Genomic DNA, 19,998 nt, shown 5'->3' with positions numbered 1-19,998 from the left:
ATAGGGCCACAACTGGTGTACTGGGCACTGGGCTAATGCCCTCCTCGCCACATCTGAAAGATGATGCTCTAATGTTAGCTGTGGATCGAGGAAGATGCCCAACTTGAGGACCCTCTCTGAGGGGGTCAATAACTGCCCCCCAGGGTAATGGACACACAGATGGAATTGTCCTTGGGAGGCAAAACCCACAGCCACTCCGTCTTGTCAGGGTTGAGTTTGAGCCTGTTGACACTCATCCAGACCCTGACAGCCTCCAGGCACCGGCACATCATTTTCACTGCTTTGCCGACTGGACATGGGGTGGACGATACCTCACCCCATGCCCTTGGATGATCTCACCCAGCGGTTTCATGTAGATATTAAATAGCAGGGGGGAGAGGACCGACCCCTGATGCACCCCACAAGGGAGAGACCTAGAGGTCAACCTCTGACTCCCACTAACACCGACTGCGACCGACCGGAGAAGTAGGAGGAGAACCACTATAGAACCGTTGCCTCCCACTCCCAATCCCTCCAGCCAGCGCAGAAGGATACCATGGTTGATGGTATCGAAAGCCGCTGAGAAGTCAAGAAGCACCAGGACAGAGGACAAGCCCCTGTCCCGGGCCTGCCAGAGATCATCCATCAACGCGACCAAAGCAGTTTCTGTGCTGTAGCTGGGCCTGAATCCATGATAATCGGGTTCTTCCAAGGACCGCTGGAGCTGGAGTGACACCACCTTCTCAACAACCTTCCCCATAAAGGGAAGGTTGGAGACTGGATGATAGTTGTTAAGTATGGCTGGGTCCAGGGAAGGCTTCTTGAGGAGGGGGCACACAAGTGCCTTCCTATAGGGAGCCGGGAAGGACCCCCCCTCAGAGAAGCATTGACAATCTCCTGGACCCAGCTCCGTGTTCCCTCTCTATTACTGAAGCCAGCCAAGAGGGACGCAGATCCAGCAAACAGGTGGCGGAACTCACAGCTCCAATGGCCTTGTCCATTTCATCAGGTGTTACCAGGTCAAACTCCTCCCAGAGAGATGGACGAAGACAGGCCCCAGTCACCTCAAGTGACTTATTGTCAGTCAACACTGCTATCCAATCGGAGTCAAGGTCCATCCAAATCTGAGCGACTTTATCAGTGAAAACAAGTTAAAATCCTCAGCACTGCTCTGCAAGGGTTCTCCTACACCCCTCTGATTGAGAAGGGAGTGGATCACCCTAAACAGAGTGGCCAGACTGGATTCCGCTGATGCAATCAAGGCGACATGATACATGTATCTTGCTGCCTTGAGCACCACTTTGTAAGTTTTATGTGAGCTCTTACAAGGGTTCGATCAGACTGAGATTTGCTTTTCCTCCACCGCTTCTCCAGACGTCTCCTCTGGCGTTTCAACATCTGGAGTTCCTCAGTGAACCAAGGAGTCCTCTGGGGTCTACTGCCGCAGAGAGGTTGCAATGGCGCAATCCAGTCAAGAGCCTCTGTCACAGCCTTGTTCCAGGCCACAGCAAGGGACTCTGCTGAACTGTGTACGAGTGAATCTGGTAGAACCCCAAGTGCCCTCTGAAAGCCCTCAGGATCCATCAGGCATCTGGGGCGGAACCACCTTGTCGGTTCCGCTTCTCTATGGGGGAGGATTGGAGCCTCGAAGTCGAGCCATAGTAGAAAATGGTCTGACCATGACAAAGGCAGAACATCTAAACGCCTTAGTCTCAGACCATTACTCAATTGCTCCGAGAGAAATATCATGTCAGGTGCGTGCCCCCCCTCGTGAGTCGGACCCTGAACTATTTGAGTCAGCTCCATGGCTGTCATGGATTCACCAGAGGATTCACCAAGTGACGGTAGATTAAAGTTCCACAAGACAATAAGTCTGTGGAATTCTACCGTCAACCCGGCTACCTCCTCGAGCAGCACAGGCACTGCTGTTGACATGCAGCTGGGAGGTAGGTACGTGAGCAACAAGCCCACCTGAACCTCTAGGTCCAACTTCACAAAGAGGGACTCACAACCTGTAATCTCAGGAGCAATGAGTCTACGTAGGCAAAAAGTCTCCTTGGCTATAATAGCCACTCCTCCCCCCCCTTCCCTGGGATCGCGTCAGATGCCATACCTGAAACCTGGCTGGGCAAATTTCAGAGAGAGGAACTCCCTCTGGGCCCAGCCAGGTTTCAATCACACATATCAGGTCGACTTCCTCCTCCAGGATCAAGTCTTGGATGAGGAGACCCTTGTTAACCACCAACCTGGCATTGAATAGCAGCAGCTTGAGTCCTGGGCCCCGATTACTCTCACCACCAGTACCCCGAGGTGGCCTCATGGGGCTGGAACAAGGGATCGCTTTCAAGCAGTGTTCCCTTCTTCCTCCAGAACAGCTCGCCCCATGGCTCCCACCATATCTGCCTCTCCCCAGCAACACCGGAATCTTCTGGCCATCTACCACCTCCGATATAGGCTCCCACATCCCTCCTGCCCCTCCATCGCCAGGAAAGCTGACCATCCCATCTAAACCATATCCATTCATTCTATAACTGTCACCTCAGATCGCCGTTTCTTCAACGTGGCTCCAGCTATCCGTTCCTTTAATGGACCTCCCTGTTGTTGTATATACTCCTGGTCAGTTGGAAAATTGTGAAGAGTTTGCAGATTCTGATTCAGATAGTGTTTATGAATTAGTGGCAGGTCCTGGGTTACAGGTGTCAGAACAGGTTGGAGGCCAGCCGCAGGATGTTGCTATGAGCCCAGACTCCAGTGAAGACGAGACAGATGTTTTGAATTTTGGAAAAGAAATAAATTTAGATACATGGGAAAAGGTTTGGCTATATAACTGGAAGATAACTAGATCAGTTTATTTCAAAGAGAATCAAATCAAAATGTTCTATAGATGGCATCTTCCACCAAACAGGATTTCAAAGATGTTTCCTAGTGCCTCTCCTATATGTTGGAAATGTAAAAAGGAAATTGGCACATACTTCCATGCTTGGTGGACATGCCCAAAATCTAAGATGTATTGGAACAAGGTAGAAAAATGGTTGAAAGAAATTACAAATAAGGTAATTAGGAAGACTCCAGAATGTTTTTACTAGGCATCACTGATATTAAATATAAAAAAGAAGTATATTATTTAATAATTCATATATTAGTAGCTGCAAGAATAGTATTTGCACAAAAATGGAAAGAAAAGGAAACTCCAAAAGATGTAGAGATTTTTAGGAAGATTATGGAATGTGCAGAATTGGATATGATGACGAGAAGGTTAAATAGCCAAGTGGAATCTGAATTGTATAAAACTTGGGAAAAAGTGTATAAATGGTGGAATTCAAAAAAATAAAAAACAGATTATTGAAGATAATAAAATAAAGTGTAGAATAGCAACTGTATAATGTTGAATATAACACATTTGATGAATAACTTCATTTTTATTAATTGAGTTTAATTATTCTAACCATAATTATATAATTAATAGAAAATACTTGAAATTGCATATTTTTTACATTAGTATTGAATACAAATACAGTGTTCCCTTGATTTTCGCGGGTTCGAACTTCGCGAATAGCCTATACCACGGTTTTTAAAAAAATATTAATTAAAAAATACTTCGCGGATTTTTTCCTATACCACGGTTTTTCCCATCCAATGATGTCATACGTCATCGCCAAACTAATAATTTTTGCAAATAAATAACAAAAAAAATAATTATTGTTAATAAATAATTATGTTTATAAATATCAGGATCACTAAGTGCCTTATTCAATGGTGAGTACCAGTAATAATGGTGAGTAAATGGTTGCTAAGGGAATGGGAAATTGCAATTTAGGGGTTTAAAGTGTGAAGGGAAGGCTTGTGATACTGTCCATAGCCAAAAATGGTGTATTTACTTTCGCATCTCTACTTCACGGAAATTCGACTTTCGCGGGCGGTCTCGGAACGCATCCCCCACGGAAATCGAGGGAACACTGTAGATATTTTATTGATAAGTTAACATTTCTGTATTGATCTAAATAGAATTAGTTTTTTTCATTTTTGTATAAAGAAGGCTTCTATAATAAGAGGAGCAATGGTAGCTCCTATATATGTTAAATGTTGTTTGTTGTTTGCCTTATACAGTGGTACCTCAGTTTTTGAACGCTTCTCAGTTCGAACAAATCGGTATTCGACCAGGAAATTCAAGAAACTTTTGCCCTGAAATCCAAAGAAATATTTGGAACTCGAACACTCTAGAGAGCTGAAGACAGAAGCCCGCAAGCTACACAGAAAGAGAGAGAGCCAGGGACAGTAGCGGGCGAGTGAGAGAGCTGAAGATAGAAGCTGGCAAGCTACATAGAGAGAGAGAGAGAGAGAGAGACAGGGGCGAGCAAGAGAACTGAAGCCGGAAGCTGGCAAGCTACAGAGAGAGAGAGAGAGAGAGAGAGAGAGAGAGAGAGACACGGGGACAGAAGCAGGCAAGCTAGAGGGAGAGACAACTAAGGAGGGGAATTTATTTTAAATTGTTTCAGTTCTCAACCAAATCGGTTCTCAACCACACTTCCAGAACAAATTGTGGTTGAGAACCAAGGTACCACTGTATTTTAAAAAATCAAAAAAATTATTCAAAAAAAAAGAAGAGACAGATAATAGATGGTTAAATCCGCATTTCAGGAGGGTGCAGAGACACAGAACAAGTGTTAGGGAAGAGATATTAAGGGGAGGAACAGGTTAATTATTGAAGTGATTTATTCATCACATCCGGGTGCCAGCGGGGAAGAAGGGCGGAGTTCTCAATGTTGCAAATCCATCATAGATGTGCCCCGATATGGCTACGAAGTAAGCAAATGTTTTCTCTGCCATTTAACAGCTGTTTTTTAATTGCTTTGAACTAACGCTGCCTAGCCATAAATCTTAAGATAAGGGAGGAGGTTCGGAGAAATGCTGTTGTGTGCTCTGATTGCGAAGAAATGAGAGGAAAGAATTTGATTGCCTGTAATGCATTTTGAATACGAAAGAGAGGAGGAATAAAGATGGAGTTTTTACTTATAAATCTCTGTATCCAGCAAGCATTATTCTCAATTAACCAAAGTTCCAACCAGAATCCAGAACACCTGTCACTGCCCTATATGCTCCTAACATGATTCCTGGGGATTCAGAAGAGCTTCTTCACCTAGAACAGTGATTTTCAACCTTTTTTGAGCCACGGCACATTTTTTACATTTACAAAATCCTGGGGCACACCACCAACCAAAATGACACAAACAAACAAATAAATAAACGAACAAACAAACAAACAAATAACTAACCCCCTCATATATACAATCCCATGTAACATCCCCTTATAAATACAGTCAATCATCAATCATCCCTCCTCAAATTTATACCACTGTCTCATTTCTGGGTACTTCTCCTTTCTTTCCCCCTTTTCTCTCTCACGTTTCTCATTTCTCTCTCTTCCTCCCTTTTTCCTTCATTCCTTCTCCCTCTCACTTCTCCTAATTTTCCATTCCTGTCTCTCCCCCCCCCCCCCTTATTTGTGTGTGTGTATACCATTTCCAAAACCAGGTGAGGGCTGGGTTTTTTTTCTCTTTTATTCTTTTCAAAAACAGGTGAGGGCTGGAGGGCTTTTCTTATTATTTGGGTGCTTTTTACCATATGCTTCAAGAATCACCCCCCCCCTCTCTTTTGTTTCTCTCTCCTCTCATTCTCTGCCTCAATCATTTTCTCATTTCTCCTTTTTCTCCCCTTTTTGTTCTCATTTCTCTCTCTCTCTCTTTTCCTCTCCCTATCTGTCTCTCTTGCTTTCTCTCTCTCTTGCTATCTCTCTTTTTCTCTCTTACTTTCCTTCTCTCTCTCTCTCGTTCTCTCTCTTATTTTCTTTCTCTCTCTCTTGTTCTTTCTCTCTCTCATGCTTTCTCTCTTGTTCTTTCTCTCTCTCTGTTGCTCTCTCTCTCATTCTCGCTCTTATTTTCTTTCTCTCTCTCTCTCTCATGCTTTCTCTCTCTTGTTCTTTCTCTTTCTCTCTGTTGCTCTCTCATTCTCTCTTATTTTCTTTCTCTCTCTCTCTTGTTCTCTCTCTTATTTTCTTTCTCTCTCTTGTTCTTTCTCTCTCTTATGCTTTCTCTCTCTTGTTATTTCTCTCTCTCTCTCTCTCTGTTGCTCTCTCTCTCTCATTCTCTCTCTTCCTTTCTTCTCTGTGGAGGCCGGCGAAGGTTTTCCTTAGTTTGAATGTTCCGAGCAAGCTGGCAGGGGGATGGGAAGCAGCCCCTTTACTGACAGCCCAGGATGGGACTGTGGGAGGGGTGGGCATTCCCACAGCACTCGGGGTGGCTAGCGGCCGGATCGCCAGCACCGCTGCAGCCACCGCTGTGGGAGGAGCCGCGCCCCAAGAAAGCCGGAGAGAAGGACGGATCGGGCGAGCAGGGACAGCCACAAGTGGAAGCCTCAGCCCTGGAGCTCCCACTTGCAGTAGCTGCCCCCCGGCTATTGCCCGCCGCCGCCGCTATTAGCACTCCCGCGGATCGGGCAGGCGGGGGCAGTGATGAGAAGCCATGGGCACGAGGGGGCCGACTTTCAAAACAACCTTTGCCAGGGAAGAAGGACACTCAGCTTCCGGTCTCGGAAGCTGAGCTTCATGGCACACCTGACCGTGTCTCGCGGCACACTAGTGTGCCATGGCACACCGGTTGAAAAATACTGGCCTAGAAGATAGGTGTTCAGAACAGGTGCTCCAGAAAGTACATCAAGCAGCTGCATGGGTGGTTTGAGCCACATCGACTGCTTCCTTATTCAACTGCTCTTCCCTGATTTGGCTTCATCAACTCCAGGAGCAGATCCTTTCTACAGATCTGCGGGCTCAACAGGACATTATAAAGTTGATCACAGCCACAGAGTTTTCAGTGGATGCAATTTTCTAGGCATCCAGGTTTGCGTCTAAAACCATTGCATCTTCCATGGTGTCTAGGGGAATGCAATGGCTATGACAGTGGCAGGCGGACATGTGCCTCAAATGGTGTCTGGCGTTCACTCCCTTCAAGGGATAATATTTATTTGGTGAGGCCCTAGACCCAATCTTGGTCAAGACCAGGAATCGGAAGAAGATCCTCCGAACCTTCTCTCACAAAGGGGGATTCAGAGCAGCTCCCTATTCCTGCCAATCCTTTTGGGGTTTTGATCAGGTCCACTCCTTTTTCAGAGGCCCAGGTCAGTATGGCTACAAACAGTGCCAATTCAAAACAGATCCACCCATGGGAGGCTGTACAAGCAGCCATTTCGGGCGGTGGGGTTGCTCCGCACAACTCCCCAGATGAGTTTACCACCGATCCTCCCATAAGGGGTTGCCTGTCCCTCTATGCTTCTAGATGCGAGGCCATCACCCAGGACAGGTGGGTCAAGGAGACAATGTCTTATGGTCTATCCTTTGAGTTCCTCTCCCTTCCCACAAGGTTTTTCCTTAGGTGCCCAGTGTCCAGAGATTCATCCAAGAAATTAATTATGGACTCGGCTATTAAACACCTGTTGGATATCAGGGCCATCCAACAGATGCCTCAACATCAGATTGGGCAGGGGTTCTACTCCATTTTGTTCATAGTCCCTGTTCTGTTCCCAGGCTTTCGGAGTGAAACCACCGGCTAAAACCCACTATTTTCAGCTTTAAATCACACTCTTTATTGAGAAACACATCATTAAACAGAAAGCAGTTTGTTAAAATGTTCAGTGAGTATTTTATCTCTGCTGTGAAATGATCAGATTAGATTCTGGGAAAGGCGCCAAACTTCTGCCTAATGGCATTCCACTAAGATAAGAAAGGGAATGCAGCATAGAAGAGAAATGTCAGCTCACCAATTTTCTAACAGTCATGCAGCATTGGGGGGCATTTTCCAGAGGGGGGAGCATTTTTGATCACCCCAACTCTTAACACAGCATCCATGAAGCAACACTGAAACCCTACCCCGAATTTCCCCAAATTCTTTGCTTTTATATTCCTGGGAGTGGCATCAAATACCCAAGAGGTAAAGCTGCAAGCTTATTTCCCTTTACCATACAAATTCTGTTATCTTCTCAGTAACATCCTGTATCTAGCACCTAAGAGTGGGTCATCCTCCCACTGGGACCACTCCCCCATTGGTATATCAGCCCCCTCTGGTGGTTCCTCAAGTTCATCCGGGTCATTTTGTCCCTCACTCTCTGCATCAGCTGACAACCCCACTGACCCAGGGTATCCAGAGGGGCCTGGCTAATCCTCATCAGAATCTGACATTATCAGAGGTGGACAAGGAGCACTCACAACAATCCCCAAAACCTCAGGATGGAGCGCAATCCTCTATTTAAAGCACTTGAACCGTTATTTAAAATTCAAAAGGTTCAAGATGTACTGTTTCCAAACCATTCTTGGATGCATATGCCAGGGTGATTACTTTGCCTCACTGAAGCCTACCTACACATCCCTATTCACCTCCTACACCAGCAGAACATAGGTTATGCTGTGCAGGTAGGCACTTTAAGTATAGAGTACTCCCCTTGGACCTCTCTTCTGTGTCTCGTGTCTTCATGAAGGTGCTGGCAGTGATAGCAGCCCACCTTATAACTCTGCCCGTATGTGTCCACTGTTATCTTGATGATATTCTGCTTCTGGGCCTATCACAACAATTAGCTCTGAGTCATCTACAAATAAACTTGGGGACTTTGTGACACCACGGGTTCTCTATTAACATGGACAAGAGCCACCTTGAACCCTCTACCACCCTTCTCCACCTGAGGGCCACATCCCTGGCTCAGTTTCCATCTATCCAGCAGTTCCTTAAAGATGCCTCTAACTTGCACCCCCTGGTGGTCCATCGGTTTCTCATCTGGGACCTTTCCAAAGTGCTGGGTTCGCTCACTCGGCCCCCCTATGAGCCCTTAAGATCAGCTAGCCTTTGTCATCTGAATTATAAAGTTGTTTTCCTGGTGGCTATCACCTCAGCCAGAAGGATCTCAAAATTGTCAGCCCTCCTGGTCAGATGTGGTTTATGTGTTTTCCATTCGGACAGGCTCATCCTACACTTGAACCCGTCCTTTGTGCCAAAAGTAAATTTTTTGCTTCACGGGGCTCAAAAACTAATATTGCCAAGTTTCTGTCCCAATCTGACACATGAGCTAGAGCGGAAGTGGCACAAATTGGACATATGGAAGACTCTCCATATCTACATTAAATGGACAGCGGCCTTATGCTGGATGGAGACCTTCTTAGTGGCATTCTTGACATTGTCCTTGGGACAAAAGGTTTTGTCATCTAATATTGGCAGGTGGATCCAGGTGACCATCACAGTGACATAAGACTCTTCAGCGACAGCTCGCCTAGCTCGAATCATGGCACATTCTATGTGAAGAGCTGTGACGTCAGCGGCATGGTTGACCCAGGCATTGCTAGAGGAGGTGTGCCACCCTTCTACCTAGGCAGAAGGCAAACTCTGTCACAGTTTGTTTAACATTATAAAATTGGCAAATTCGCATCAGGAGATGCATCATTTGGATGCAGGGTACTGCAGACTGTGCTCGAGGTCGATGCGTGATGGAGGTCCAGCTTGATTCCCCCTCCCCCCGAGGACAGACTGCTTGGGTATGTCTCACCCTGAATGATAGTTCCACCCACTATGGGGCATTGGTCTTACCTGATATGCCTCTTCTCGTAGGGTGGAACTATCATTCAGTCCCATCCTAGGTTCGCTGGGCATGGATAGTTCTTTAGCTGCATATGGACATTCCTATCATGTCATGGACAGGTACCTGAACTGTACTTGGAGACCACATTGAGATTGTGTTCATTGGCTTTGTCCTAACTGGGGATTCCAGGCAAGGCAGAGTTCTCAATTTCAAATTAACAGACTCAGTCCTCATCTGATTGGATGAGGTCAACCCATCCTGGATAATAGTTCTACCCTATGAGAAGAGGCATATCAGGTAAGACCAATGCCCATTCCCATTGACTTTGCTTGTCAGAAGGACACAAACAGTGATCATATTATCCCAGGACACTGCAATAATTATAACTATAAACCAGTTGTCAAGCATCCAAATGTAAATTATATGACCCTGGGAATCCAGCAATGGTTGTAAGTGCAAAAAAATGGCCACATCACTTTTTAAAGTGCTGTTGTAACTTTGAATGGTCACTAAATGAACTATTGTAAGTCGAGGACTATCTGTATTTTATGTAAGCACATACATAGGGACACAAATGCCATGGGTAGTTGATATGGAAAGTATTTCCTGTTTTTGTCTTTGTCTTTCTTCTACCAAAATACATATTTAATGTTCAGATGCAAAGATCTGTTGCATGTCTATTAACCTTCTTTAAACATGTGATCATAAAACAACAGTAAGTATTTTAATAACAATCAAAATATATTTATTGTTTCTTTTTTGGTATACATACACAAAATAATAATAATAAATGAAAAATAAAATTATTCATAATAAAATATGAATAAAATTTATATTATAAATAACATTTATTTGGATCAATGAGAAGAATAAAATTGTTTGTGCTCAGATGACAGATCGTCATAATTTGGTTCCCTGGTTGTTAATTTTAATCTGAGATGCAGTTCCACGTCCAATAGTCTGTTCCTTTTTTTCGACTTAATGTCTACAAATGCTGAAAAATCAACTTCACATAAATATAAAGTTGGAAAAGGCAAGATGTATTTCAGAACTTTTTCTGAATGCGTAACCCCACCAAACTCTTCCTGTACCCCTGGGGGAACGCATACCACACTTTGGGAAAAACTGCCATACATCATGGGGAATGACACAAAAATTCTATTTGTTGTGAAAATAAATGAAGATTAGAAAGAAATTAGATATGATTTGTGTTCAAATGTTCCTTGATTTTATAACATAATTTTTTTTCTTTGTTTAAGTGAGCCTCAGCAGTTTTGTACCTCGATACAACTTTCTAATTTTGGACCTTCCTTTAATAATGGAAACATTTTGCAAGTATCCTTTCATATTTGTGTGAACTTTTTGAGAGAAGATACTGGAAGTATTATGCAGATAAAATATCCAAGGGCCACAAACATTTGATTTTTACCTTTTGAACAGCCTCTTCTAACTTATTTTGCATATTTTGCCTTTTTAAGGTTGTGGAAGCTATTGGCTATGATGTAAGATTTTGATTTAAACAATCCAGTTGCAGGAAATGGTAAAAGTAAAAATATACCTGACATTTTCTGCATATGTTTTATGTATATATTTAAAATTATACACTTTCCATTCTCTTAATAGTTACAAAGATATAGTAAAAACATGAATAAAAGCATAAACAAATACAGTGGTACCTCATGATACGAACCCCCTGTGATACAAACATTTCAAGATACAAACCTGGGTTCGGAAATTTTTTCCTCTTCATACGAACTTTTTTCGACTTAGGAACCCACCGCAGATCGCAAAATGGCGCTCCTCTGGGTGCCGCCCGGCTGTCACCTTTTGAAACAGCCGGGGGGCTTTTCAGCGTTCTCCTGAACGCCGAACCCGGAAATTCAGCAAAAGTTCGGGTTCGGGTTCTGGAGGCCGCCGAGAAGCACCCAGCTGCTTCAGAAGGTTACAGCCGGGCGGTGCCACCCAGCAGAGCGCTATTTTTGCGATCAGTGATGCGTTTTCGGCCGATCTGGAGGCTGAAACGAAGGTGGGGAATCCCAATAGGGAATTCCATGGGTGGAGCTTTGACGTCACAAAGATGTCCTTCCTGGAGGCCACGTTTCGGCTGACCAGGAAGGACGTCTTTGTGACGTCAAAGCTCCGCCCATGGAATTCCCTATTGGGATTCCCCACCTCCGTTTCAGCCTCCAGATTGGCCGAAAACACTGGCGCCGATTGTAAAAACGGCGCTCTGCCGGGCGGCGGCGCCCGGCTGTCACCTGAAACAGCCGAGCGCTTCTTGGAGGCCTTGGAACCCGAACCTGAACTTTTGCCGAACTTCCGGGTTCGGCATTCGGGAGAATGCTCAGAAGACCCCCGGCTGTTTCAGAAGGTGACAGGTGGGCGGCGGCGCTTCTCGGCGGCCTCCCGAACCCAAAAAGTTCGGCAAAAGTTTGGGTTCAGGTTCAGGAGAATGCCGAGAAGCCCCCCGGCTGTTTTAAAAGGTGACAGCCGGGCGGCGGAGCCCGGCGGAGCCCTGCGGAGCGCCATTTTGCAATTTCCCCCCCCCTTGCACGCATTAATCACTTTTACATTGTTTCCTATGGGAAACATTGTTTCGTGTTACGAACTTTTTGCCTTACGAACCTCCTTCCGGAACCAATTAGGTTCGTAAGACGAGGTATTACTGTAGTTACAAATTAAAATGTTAGCATTTTTTTAAAAGCTTGGAGAAATGAATTTGTTTGTTTATTAAATTTATAAGGCTGCTAACACCCTAACAACTCTTGATGGCCTTGTTCATGGGAAGTGGGCAAAGCAGCCTAATTATTTTCTGTTAGGAAAAATAACTTGCTGACTTCCTTTTATGGCAAGAAACAGATTAAGTATGCGGCTCGTCTCATGATTAGATTTCAATCCATTCTGGATAAAGATATGGAAATGAGTTTCACTTGTCAAGTTGAGTGTTGAGATCTCCACATACCAAGCACTTTGGGGTTTCTTATAGCATGTTATTGTTATTGTTGTTGTTGTTGTTGTTGTTATTATTATTATTATTATTATTATTATTATTATTATTATTATAATTATATTTGTATGCCGCCCCTCTCCGGAGACGGAGCAGCTTACAACAACAATACATAGTACAAATCTAATGGTTAAAAAAGGACAGTTTAAAACTCTCATTATAAAAACAGTCATGCATCCCAAACAAACCATACATAAAATGAAACGGACCGGGGGGATCAATTTTCCCATGCCTGACGGCAGAGATGGCTTTTTAGGAGTTTGCGAAAGGCAAGAAAGGCAAGAAATCCACAGGGATTCCATTGGCAATGGGATAGTCAATCTAGTTATGGAAGCACGATCTTCACTCAATCATTTAAAACAAGGTGAATATCTGGAAAGGAGAAAGAAACCATGTAGATTACAACCTGGGTAATTAGATCTGCACCATTCCTGCTTCGAGTACCAGGGCAGGTTGGGACTCATAAAGGAGTCCTTGCCCCATTCTGTTTGGCTTCAATAATAATAATAATTATTATTATTATTATTATTATTATTATTATTATTATTATTATTATTTATTGGATTTGTATGCTGCCCCTTTCCGTAGACTCGGGGCGGCTAAAACAACATGTGATGATCCAATAATAAAACAACTAAAAACCCTTATTTATAAAACCAAACATACACAAACATACCATGCATAACTTGTAATGGCCTAGGAGGAAGGAATATCTCAACTCCCCCATGCCTGGCAGTATAAATGAGTCTTGAGTAGTTTACGAAAGACAGGGAGGGTGGGGGCAATTCTAATCTCCGGGGGGAGTTGATTCCAGAGGGCCGGGGCCGCCACAGAGAAGGCTCTTCCCCTGGGGCTCGCCAAACGACATTGTTTAGTCGACGAGACCCGGAGAAGGCCAACTCTGTGGGACCTTATCGGTCGCTGGGATTCATGCAGTAGCAGGCGGTTCCGGAGGTAATCTGGTCCAATGCCATGTAGGGCTTTAAAGGTCATGACCAACATGTTGAATTGTGACCGGAAACTGATCGACAGCCAATGCAAGCCACAGAGTGTTGAAGAAACATGGATGAATCTTGGAAACCCCATGATGGCTCTCACGGCTGCGTTCTGCACGATCTGGAGTTTCCGAACACTTTTCAAAGGTAGCCCCATGTAGAGAGCGTTGCAGTAATCAAACCTCGAGGTGAGGAGGGCATGAGTGACTGTGAGCAGTGACTCCCTGTCCAAATAGGGCCGCAAATGGTGCGAACCTGGGCACACACCCTCCTCGCCACAGCCGAAAGATGATGTTCCAATGTCAGCTGTGGATCGAGGAGGACGCCCAAGTTGCGAACCCTCACTGAGGGGGTCAACAGTTCCCCCCCCCAGGGTAATGGACGGACAGATGGAATTGTCCTTGGGAGGCAAGACCCACAGCCACTCCGTCTTGTCTGGGTTGAGTTTGAGTTTGTTGACACCCATCCAGGCCCCAACAGCCTCCAGGCACCGGCACATCACTTCCACTGCTTCGTTGACTGGACATGGGGTGGAGATGTATAGCTGGGTATCATCTGTGTATAATGTTAGAAGTTTTGCATTTTTAAGCCTATAGAAACATGGTCACTACAAGTACAGGTAGTTGTTTAATGCTTGCCTCATTTGGTGACTGTTTAGCAATACATTTCATCGTTTTATGATAATGTGAATAACATACTGTATATTCTAATAATGTTGTAATAGCATGTAGCTATTACGGAGAATTGTAAAAATGACTATAGTGTTTTAGATTATCCATTTCCAAGTTGGAATATCTTTATTTCTTTTTTAACTGTTAGAATATGCAGGCATTTAAAAAACTTATTTATTTATATATAGACTGCCAACAGCTCTGGTATAAAGACAAACTAGGTTTTTTATGACCACTTTATATCCTTTCTCAACATATATTTTCCTTATGTAAAGTTTCTTCCCTTATCTTGGATAAAAATACATTTTGCACCTAGATTCTTACTTATTGTGGTTTTTGCTATTAATAAAGAATTATAAACAAATAATAATGATGGTGATGATGATGATGATGATGATGATGATGATAATAATAATAATTAAATTGGTATGTTCCCAAAGTGCTGAAACTATTAAACTTATATATGTTTTTTTTAAAAAATATGACTATGATCATGCAACTTAACAAGCTTAAACAGATATCTGATTTCTCTCTCTGGAGCACTGGCTGTTGTTAATGCAATTCCCTGTTTTGCTTTGGATGGTCAATGGATATTGAATTCTTTCTTGGAAGCTACTGCTAGCAAATTTATTGTTCAAAAACAAAACAGGGAGCTTCTTGGCTTCTTAATTTTACTTGTTGGCAGTGCTCTCTTGGCTGCTAATGTTGCTCTAGGATTCTGGGTTGTGACAGCACGATAACATAATAGCAAATTTTGATATCATTTATTATGCTGGTACAGAAAACATTGAAATATATCACTTTCCCAAATGACAGTTTGGTAGGTCAACGGAAAGAAAAATAGCTTTACTCTTTCATGAATGTGTCCTTGGATTCCTTCAGACATGTATTTGAAGTCCTTTGACCCTGCCGTTTGATCATACTCAGCACTTCTTTATAGAGGCCCTTATGGTTTCAAAGGCATTCTGTAGTTCATTTGATTGCATGATAAAGTGAAAAGGAAGAAAATGGGATAATGTTGCTACTTAATAATCTTTGACATGTTAGGAACAATGTGGAAGGATGAGAGAGTAATAGAAAAGTGTGACATATCCCTAGTTTTGGTTTGGCATTAGTCTCCCTAAAGCAGGGGTCAGCAAACTGTGGCTCCGGAGCCACATGCGGCTCTTTGGGCCCCCTGCTGTGGCTCTCTGAGCCATCACTGGCTGGCCTCGCCCTTACCTCCCTCACCTAGCCTGAGAAGGTAAGGGCGATAGCCGGGGCTGATTCTCTGGCTCTGGTTGAGGAACATCGCTTCCCCTGCTTTGGGTGACCCCTTTCCCCCTCTGATGACTGCCTGGCTGGCTGTGGTTTGGCCAGGGGTGTGCAAATGTGTGGGGAGACCCTCAAGCAAGCACCAGAGCACAGCCAAGGTGCCCTCAGAGGGTGGGCGGCTGCTCGCTTAAGGAGGTTCTTTGTACATGGCTTTTCTCTTGCCCTCAGGATCAGCCTTGACATGTCCCATCCCCTCCTGCAGCTCTTCAGCTAAGTGGGATGGGTGTAAGCTCCAGCCCAAAATGGCAGGAAGCAAAGGCTGCCTTTGCTCTGGTGACCCTCCTCCCCCTCCTTCTCCTTTCATGTGGGTGGGGGCCACAGCAAGGCAATGATCAGATCCTTAGGGCAGCAGAGAAGTGGCCCTGTAGCTGTCTCCATACCACATTTGGGCATAAGGCAACCTTCACTTCCTGCCACTTTGGGCAGGAGCTCATGCCCTCCCTGCTCAGCCAAAGAGGAAACAGGATGGGACACGGCAAGGCAATGGCTGGATTCTTAGGGCAGGAGAGAAGCCACGTCCAAAGACTCTCCAAGCAGCCACCTGCCACCCATATGCACCTTTGTGCTTTGAAGAGGGTCCCCTTCAGTGATGGGCTCCTACAGGTACAGTCGAGTATGCAAAATTTTGGTCGGGTACACAGTACTGGCAGCAAAATTTTGATTTTTGTTTTCTTTTTTTCCCTTCTGGGCTCTGGCTATCTTTTTCCTATCACAGTAAGTGAGGTTGAATGTGTATAATTTTAGAAGAGCTGTGCATGCATGTGTGTGTGTACATACACTTTATTTAGTAGATAATCTGGTGGGCTACTGCCCGGATGTGGGGGGGACGTAAAGGAGTAGAGAAAATGGAGCTCCAACCCAGAGCACACGATTTGCACTGAAAGATGTTGAAATAAAATGCATAAGTCATGCCCACAGTGTGGTAGTAAAAATTTTGGTAGCCCATCACTGGTCCCCTTGTGTATACCACAGCCACATGTCATGAGACATCCAAAGAGAAGCCGGGAGTGGTGATTGTTCCTCAGCACACAGAGAGAGAAGGGGAGAGAGAAAGAGAGAGATGAGGGAGAGAGAAAGAGATAGGTAGAGAGGAAGGGAGAGAGAGATAGAGAGGGGGGGAAGGGAAAGAGAGAAAGAAAGATGAGAGGGAGAAAGAGAGATAGAGAGAAAGAGGGAAGATATATATATATACCTTTATCTCACAGAAAAGAAAACACCCATCTAGGTTGGCATAGCGGGGGGCTTGTCAGATGATTTGGTGAGAGTGACATCAGGTTGGACATGCCCATCTAGGTTTTGTGGCTCTGGGTGTTTTATTTTCGCTGGGAAACAGGTCCAAATGACTCTTTGAGTTTTCAAGTTTGCTGACCCTTACCCTAAAGCATCTAAACATTGTTCCCACACTGAGAAATAGATGAAATCCAGCTCCGCCTGCCAAGACTTTCTCTCATGAAATCACATTTGAAAACATAGAAGCAGCAAAAGCCAGGCTGCACTTTTATAATTTCAAGAGTTATTACAAAAGTGGCTTTAGTCTTAAACATTCTGATTTGTTCACTAGGTTCAGTGAATTGTACATAGAATGTTATTTTTGATTGAGTAAAGCAATATTATGCCTTTTCTCCTACCTTAGTGTGCTCTGACAAATTTTCTTCCATTTTATCAAACATTAATGATACTTCTTCTATAGCAATTGGTTTGGTTTTAGAAGAAATTTCCCATTACATCTTCCCTTTCTACCTGACCACAAGGTTATACTGTTATCTTTTGTGTATTTGAATGGATAGTTCTGCAGTACTAGACTTTGGAGAAGAAGATGCCAAGCAGTTATTTCTGTTTTCCTGGAGCTGGGGTAAAGAAAGAAACCCAGTTTAGAAGGGCAGAGAACTGAAGTGGACAACACATGGATCAGAAAGTTCAGCCTATCTGGTGGCTTCCTAGTATATTTAACTTTTGCTACTAAATTTCCTGAGGTCCCTTTGCCACTTTTAAAGAAGAAATTATACTGCAAGGTGACCATAGCCATAGGGATGGAGTATTGAGATTGCTGAATTTTTTTAGTGAAACAACGGAAGGGTCCTGGGGAGGGGTGAATTCCTCTTACCTGTCTACTGATGTGCTGCACGAGCATCATCACATTTTGTGTGCATGCCCGCTCGCTTTGTGTATGCATGCAGGGATCACCTCACATGATATTACTTCTATGCATGCACGCACAGAAAGCAAAAAATCACCAAAATTTCAGAAGGGGAGGCTCACACATATGTGATTTTGGCAATCTTTTGCTTCTGCACATGCGCAGAAACAAAAAATCACAGAAATCACATGCGCAAGAGCGATCCCTTGTGAGATTTTGCTTCTGCACATGTGCAGGAAACAAAGGCCAAAAATTGGGGGGGGGGGGGGGATAGTGCTGTGTGAAGGACCGGCAAAGACAGCACCAGAGCCGTTGCGGACCGCTACCAGAATGGCACACCCTAGCACACTAGTAGGAAACCACCACTGGTCCAGCAGAGAAAAAGAAGTGAGAGTGTTGAATAAATGATTACCAAACAGTATGTTTTAGACAGTTGACTTGGGGGTGACCTTGGCTATTTTTGACCTATTTAGGATTGTGAATGGGCTGTTTTCTATGAATATAAACAGTCTATTTATGAATTGGTTTCTGTTTTATTATTATACGTGTATTATTATTATTTATTATTATTATTATTTATTGGATTTGTATGCCGCCACTCTCTGGAGGCTCGGGGTGGCTAACGGCAATAAAAGGACAGCATATAACAATAGTCCAATACTAAAAACAATTTAAAAACCCATTATAATAAAAACCAAACATACATACAGACATACCATGCATAAAATTGTAAAGGCCTAGGGGAAAACGGTATCTCAATTCCCCCATGCCTGGCGGCAGAGGTGGGTTTTAAGTAGCTTACGAAAGGCAAGGAGGGTGGGGGCAATTCTAAACTCTGGGGGGAGTTGGTACCAGAGGGCCGGGGCCGCCACAGAGAAGGCTCTTCCCCTGGGTCCCGCCAAGCAGCATTGTTTAGTTGACAGGACCCGGAGAAGACCCACTCTGTGGGACCTAACTGGTCGCTGGGATTCGTGCAGCAGAAGGCGGTCCCTGAGATAATCTGGTCCGGTGCCATGAAGGGTTTCATAGGTCATAACCAACACTTTGAATTGTGACCGGAAACTGATCAGCAACCAGTGCAGACTGCGGAGTGTTGGTGTAACATGGGCATATTTGGAAAAGCCCATGATTGCTCTCGAAGCTGCATTCTGCACGATCTGAAGTTTCCGAACACTTTTCAAAGGTAGCCCCATGTAGAGAGCGTTGTAGTCGAACCTTGAGGTGATGAGGGCATGAGTGACTGTGAGCAGTGACTCCCGGTCCAAATAGGGCCGCAACTGGTGCACCAGGCAAACCTGGGCGAACGCCCCCCTCGCCACAGCTGAAAGATGTTTCTCTAATGTGAGCTGTGGATCGAGAAGGACGCCCAAGTTGCGAACCCTCTCTGAGGGGGTCAATGATTCTCCCCCCAGGGTAATGGACGGACAGATGGAATTGTCCTTGGGAGGCAAGACCCACATCCACTCCGTCTTGTCTGGGTTGAGTTTGAGTTTGTTGACACCCATCCAGGCCCCAACAGCCTCCAGGCACCGGCACATCACTTCCACTGCTTCGTTGACTGGACATGGGGTGGAGATGTATAACTGTGTATCATCGGCATATTGATTATACCTCACCCCATGCCCTTGGATGATCTCACCCAGCGGTTTCATGTAGATATTAAATAGCAGGGGGGAGAGGACTGACCCCTGAGGCACCCCACAAGGGAGGGACCTAGAGGTCGACCTCTGACCCCCCACTAACACCAACTGCGACCGACCAGAGAGGTAGGAGAAGAACCACTGAAGAGCAGTGCCTCCCACTCCCAACCCTTCCAGCCGGCGCAGAAGGATACCATGGTCAATGGTATCAAAAGCCACTGAGAGGTCAAGAAGCACCAGGACAGAGGACAAGCTCCTGTCCCGGGCCCGCCAGAGATCATCCATCAGCGCGACCAAAGCAGTTTCCATGCTGTAGCTGGGCCTGAATACAGACTGTTGAGGACCTAGATAATCGGCTTCTTCCAAGGACCGCTGGAGTTGGAGCGGTCCTTGGAAGAAGCCTTCTCAACGACCTTCCCCATAAAGGGAAGGTTGGAGACTGGACGGTAGTTATTGAGCACGGCTGGGTCCAGGGAAGGCTTCTTGAGGAGGGGGCGCACAAGTGCCTCCTTATAAGGAGCTGGAAAGGACCCCCTCCCCAAGGAGGCATTGACAATCTCCTGGACCCAGCTCCGTGACACCTCTCGACTGGCCGAAACCAACCAAGAGGGACACGGATCCAGTAGACAGGTGGTGGAACTCA

The 19,998-nt window shown here is 44.9% G+C and overlaps 1 protein-coding gene across 1 annotated transcript in view; it reads left to right on the top strand.

Annotated features, from left to right (window-relative positions):
- Nucleotides 1-18,236, top strand: part of MBTPS2 (membrane bound transcription factor peptidase, site 2) — a 111,136-nt gene extending 92,900 nt beyond the window's left edge. The window contains exons 10-11 of the mRNA XM_070750720.1: nt 10,851-10,926; nt 14,782-18,236. Of these exons, the coding sequence (XP_070606821.1) occupies nt 10,851-10,926; nt 14,782-15,004 (299 nt within the window). The 3' untranslated portion in view covers nt 15,005-18,236. The remainder of the gene's footprint in view (nt 1-10,850; nt 10,927-14,781) is intronic.
- Nucleotides 18,237-19,998: the final 1,762 nt, after the last annotated feature.

Source organism: Erythrolamprus reginae, chromosome 4 (genome assembly GCF_031021105.1).
Source record: "Erythrolamprus reginae isolate rEryReg1 chromosome 4, rEryReg1.hap1, whole genome shotgun sequence".
Lineage (NCBI taxonomy): Eukaryota > Metazoa > Chordata > Lepidosauria > Squamata > Dipsadidae > Erythrolamprus > Erythrolamprus reginae.
Note: the sequence above shows the minus strand (reverse complement) of the source record. Positions and strands in the feature narration are given on the sequence as shown.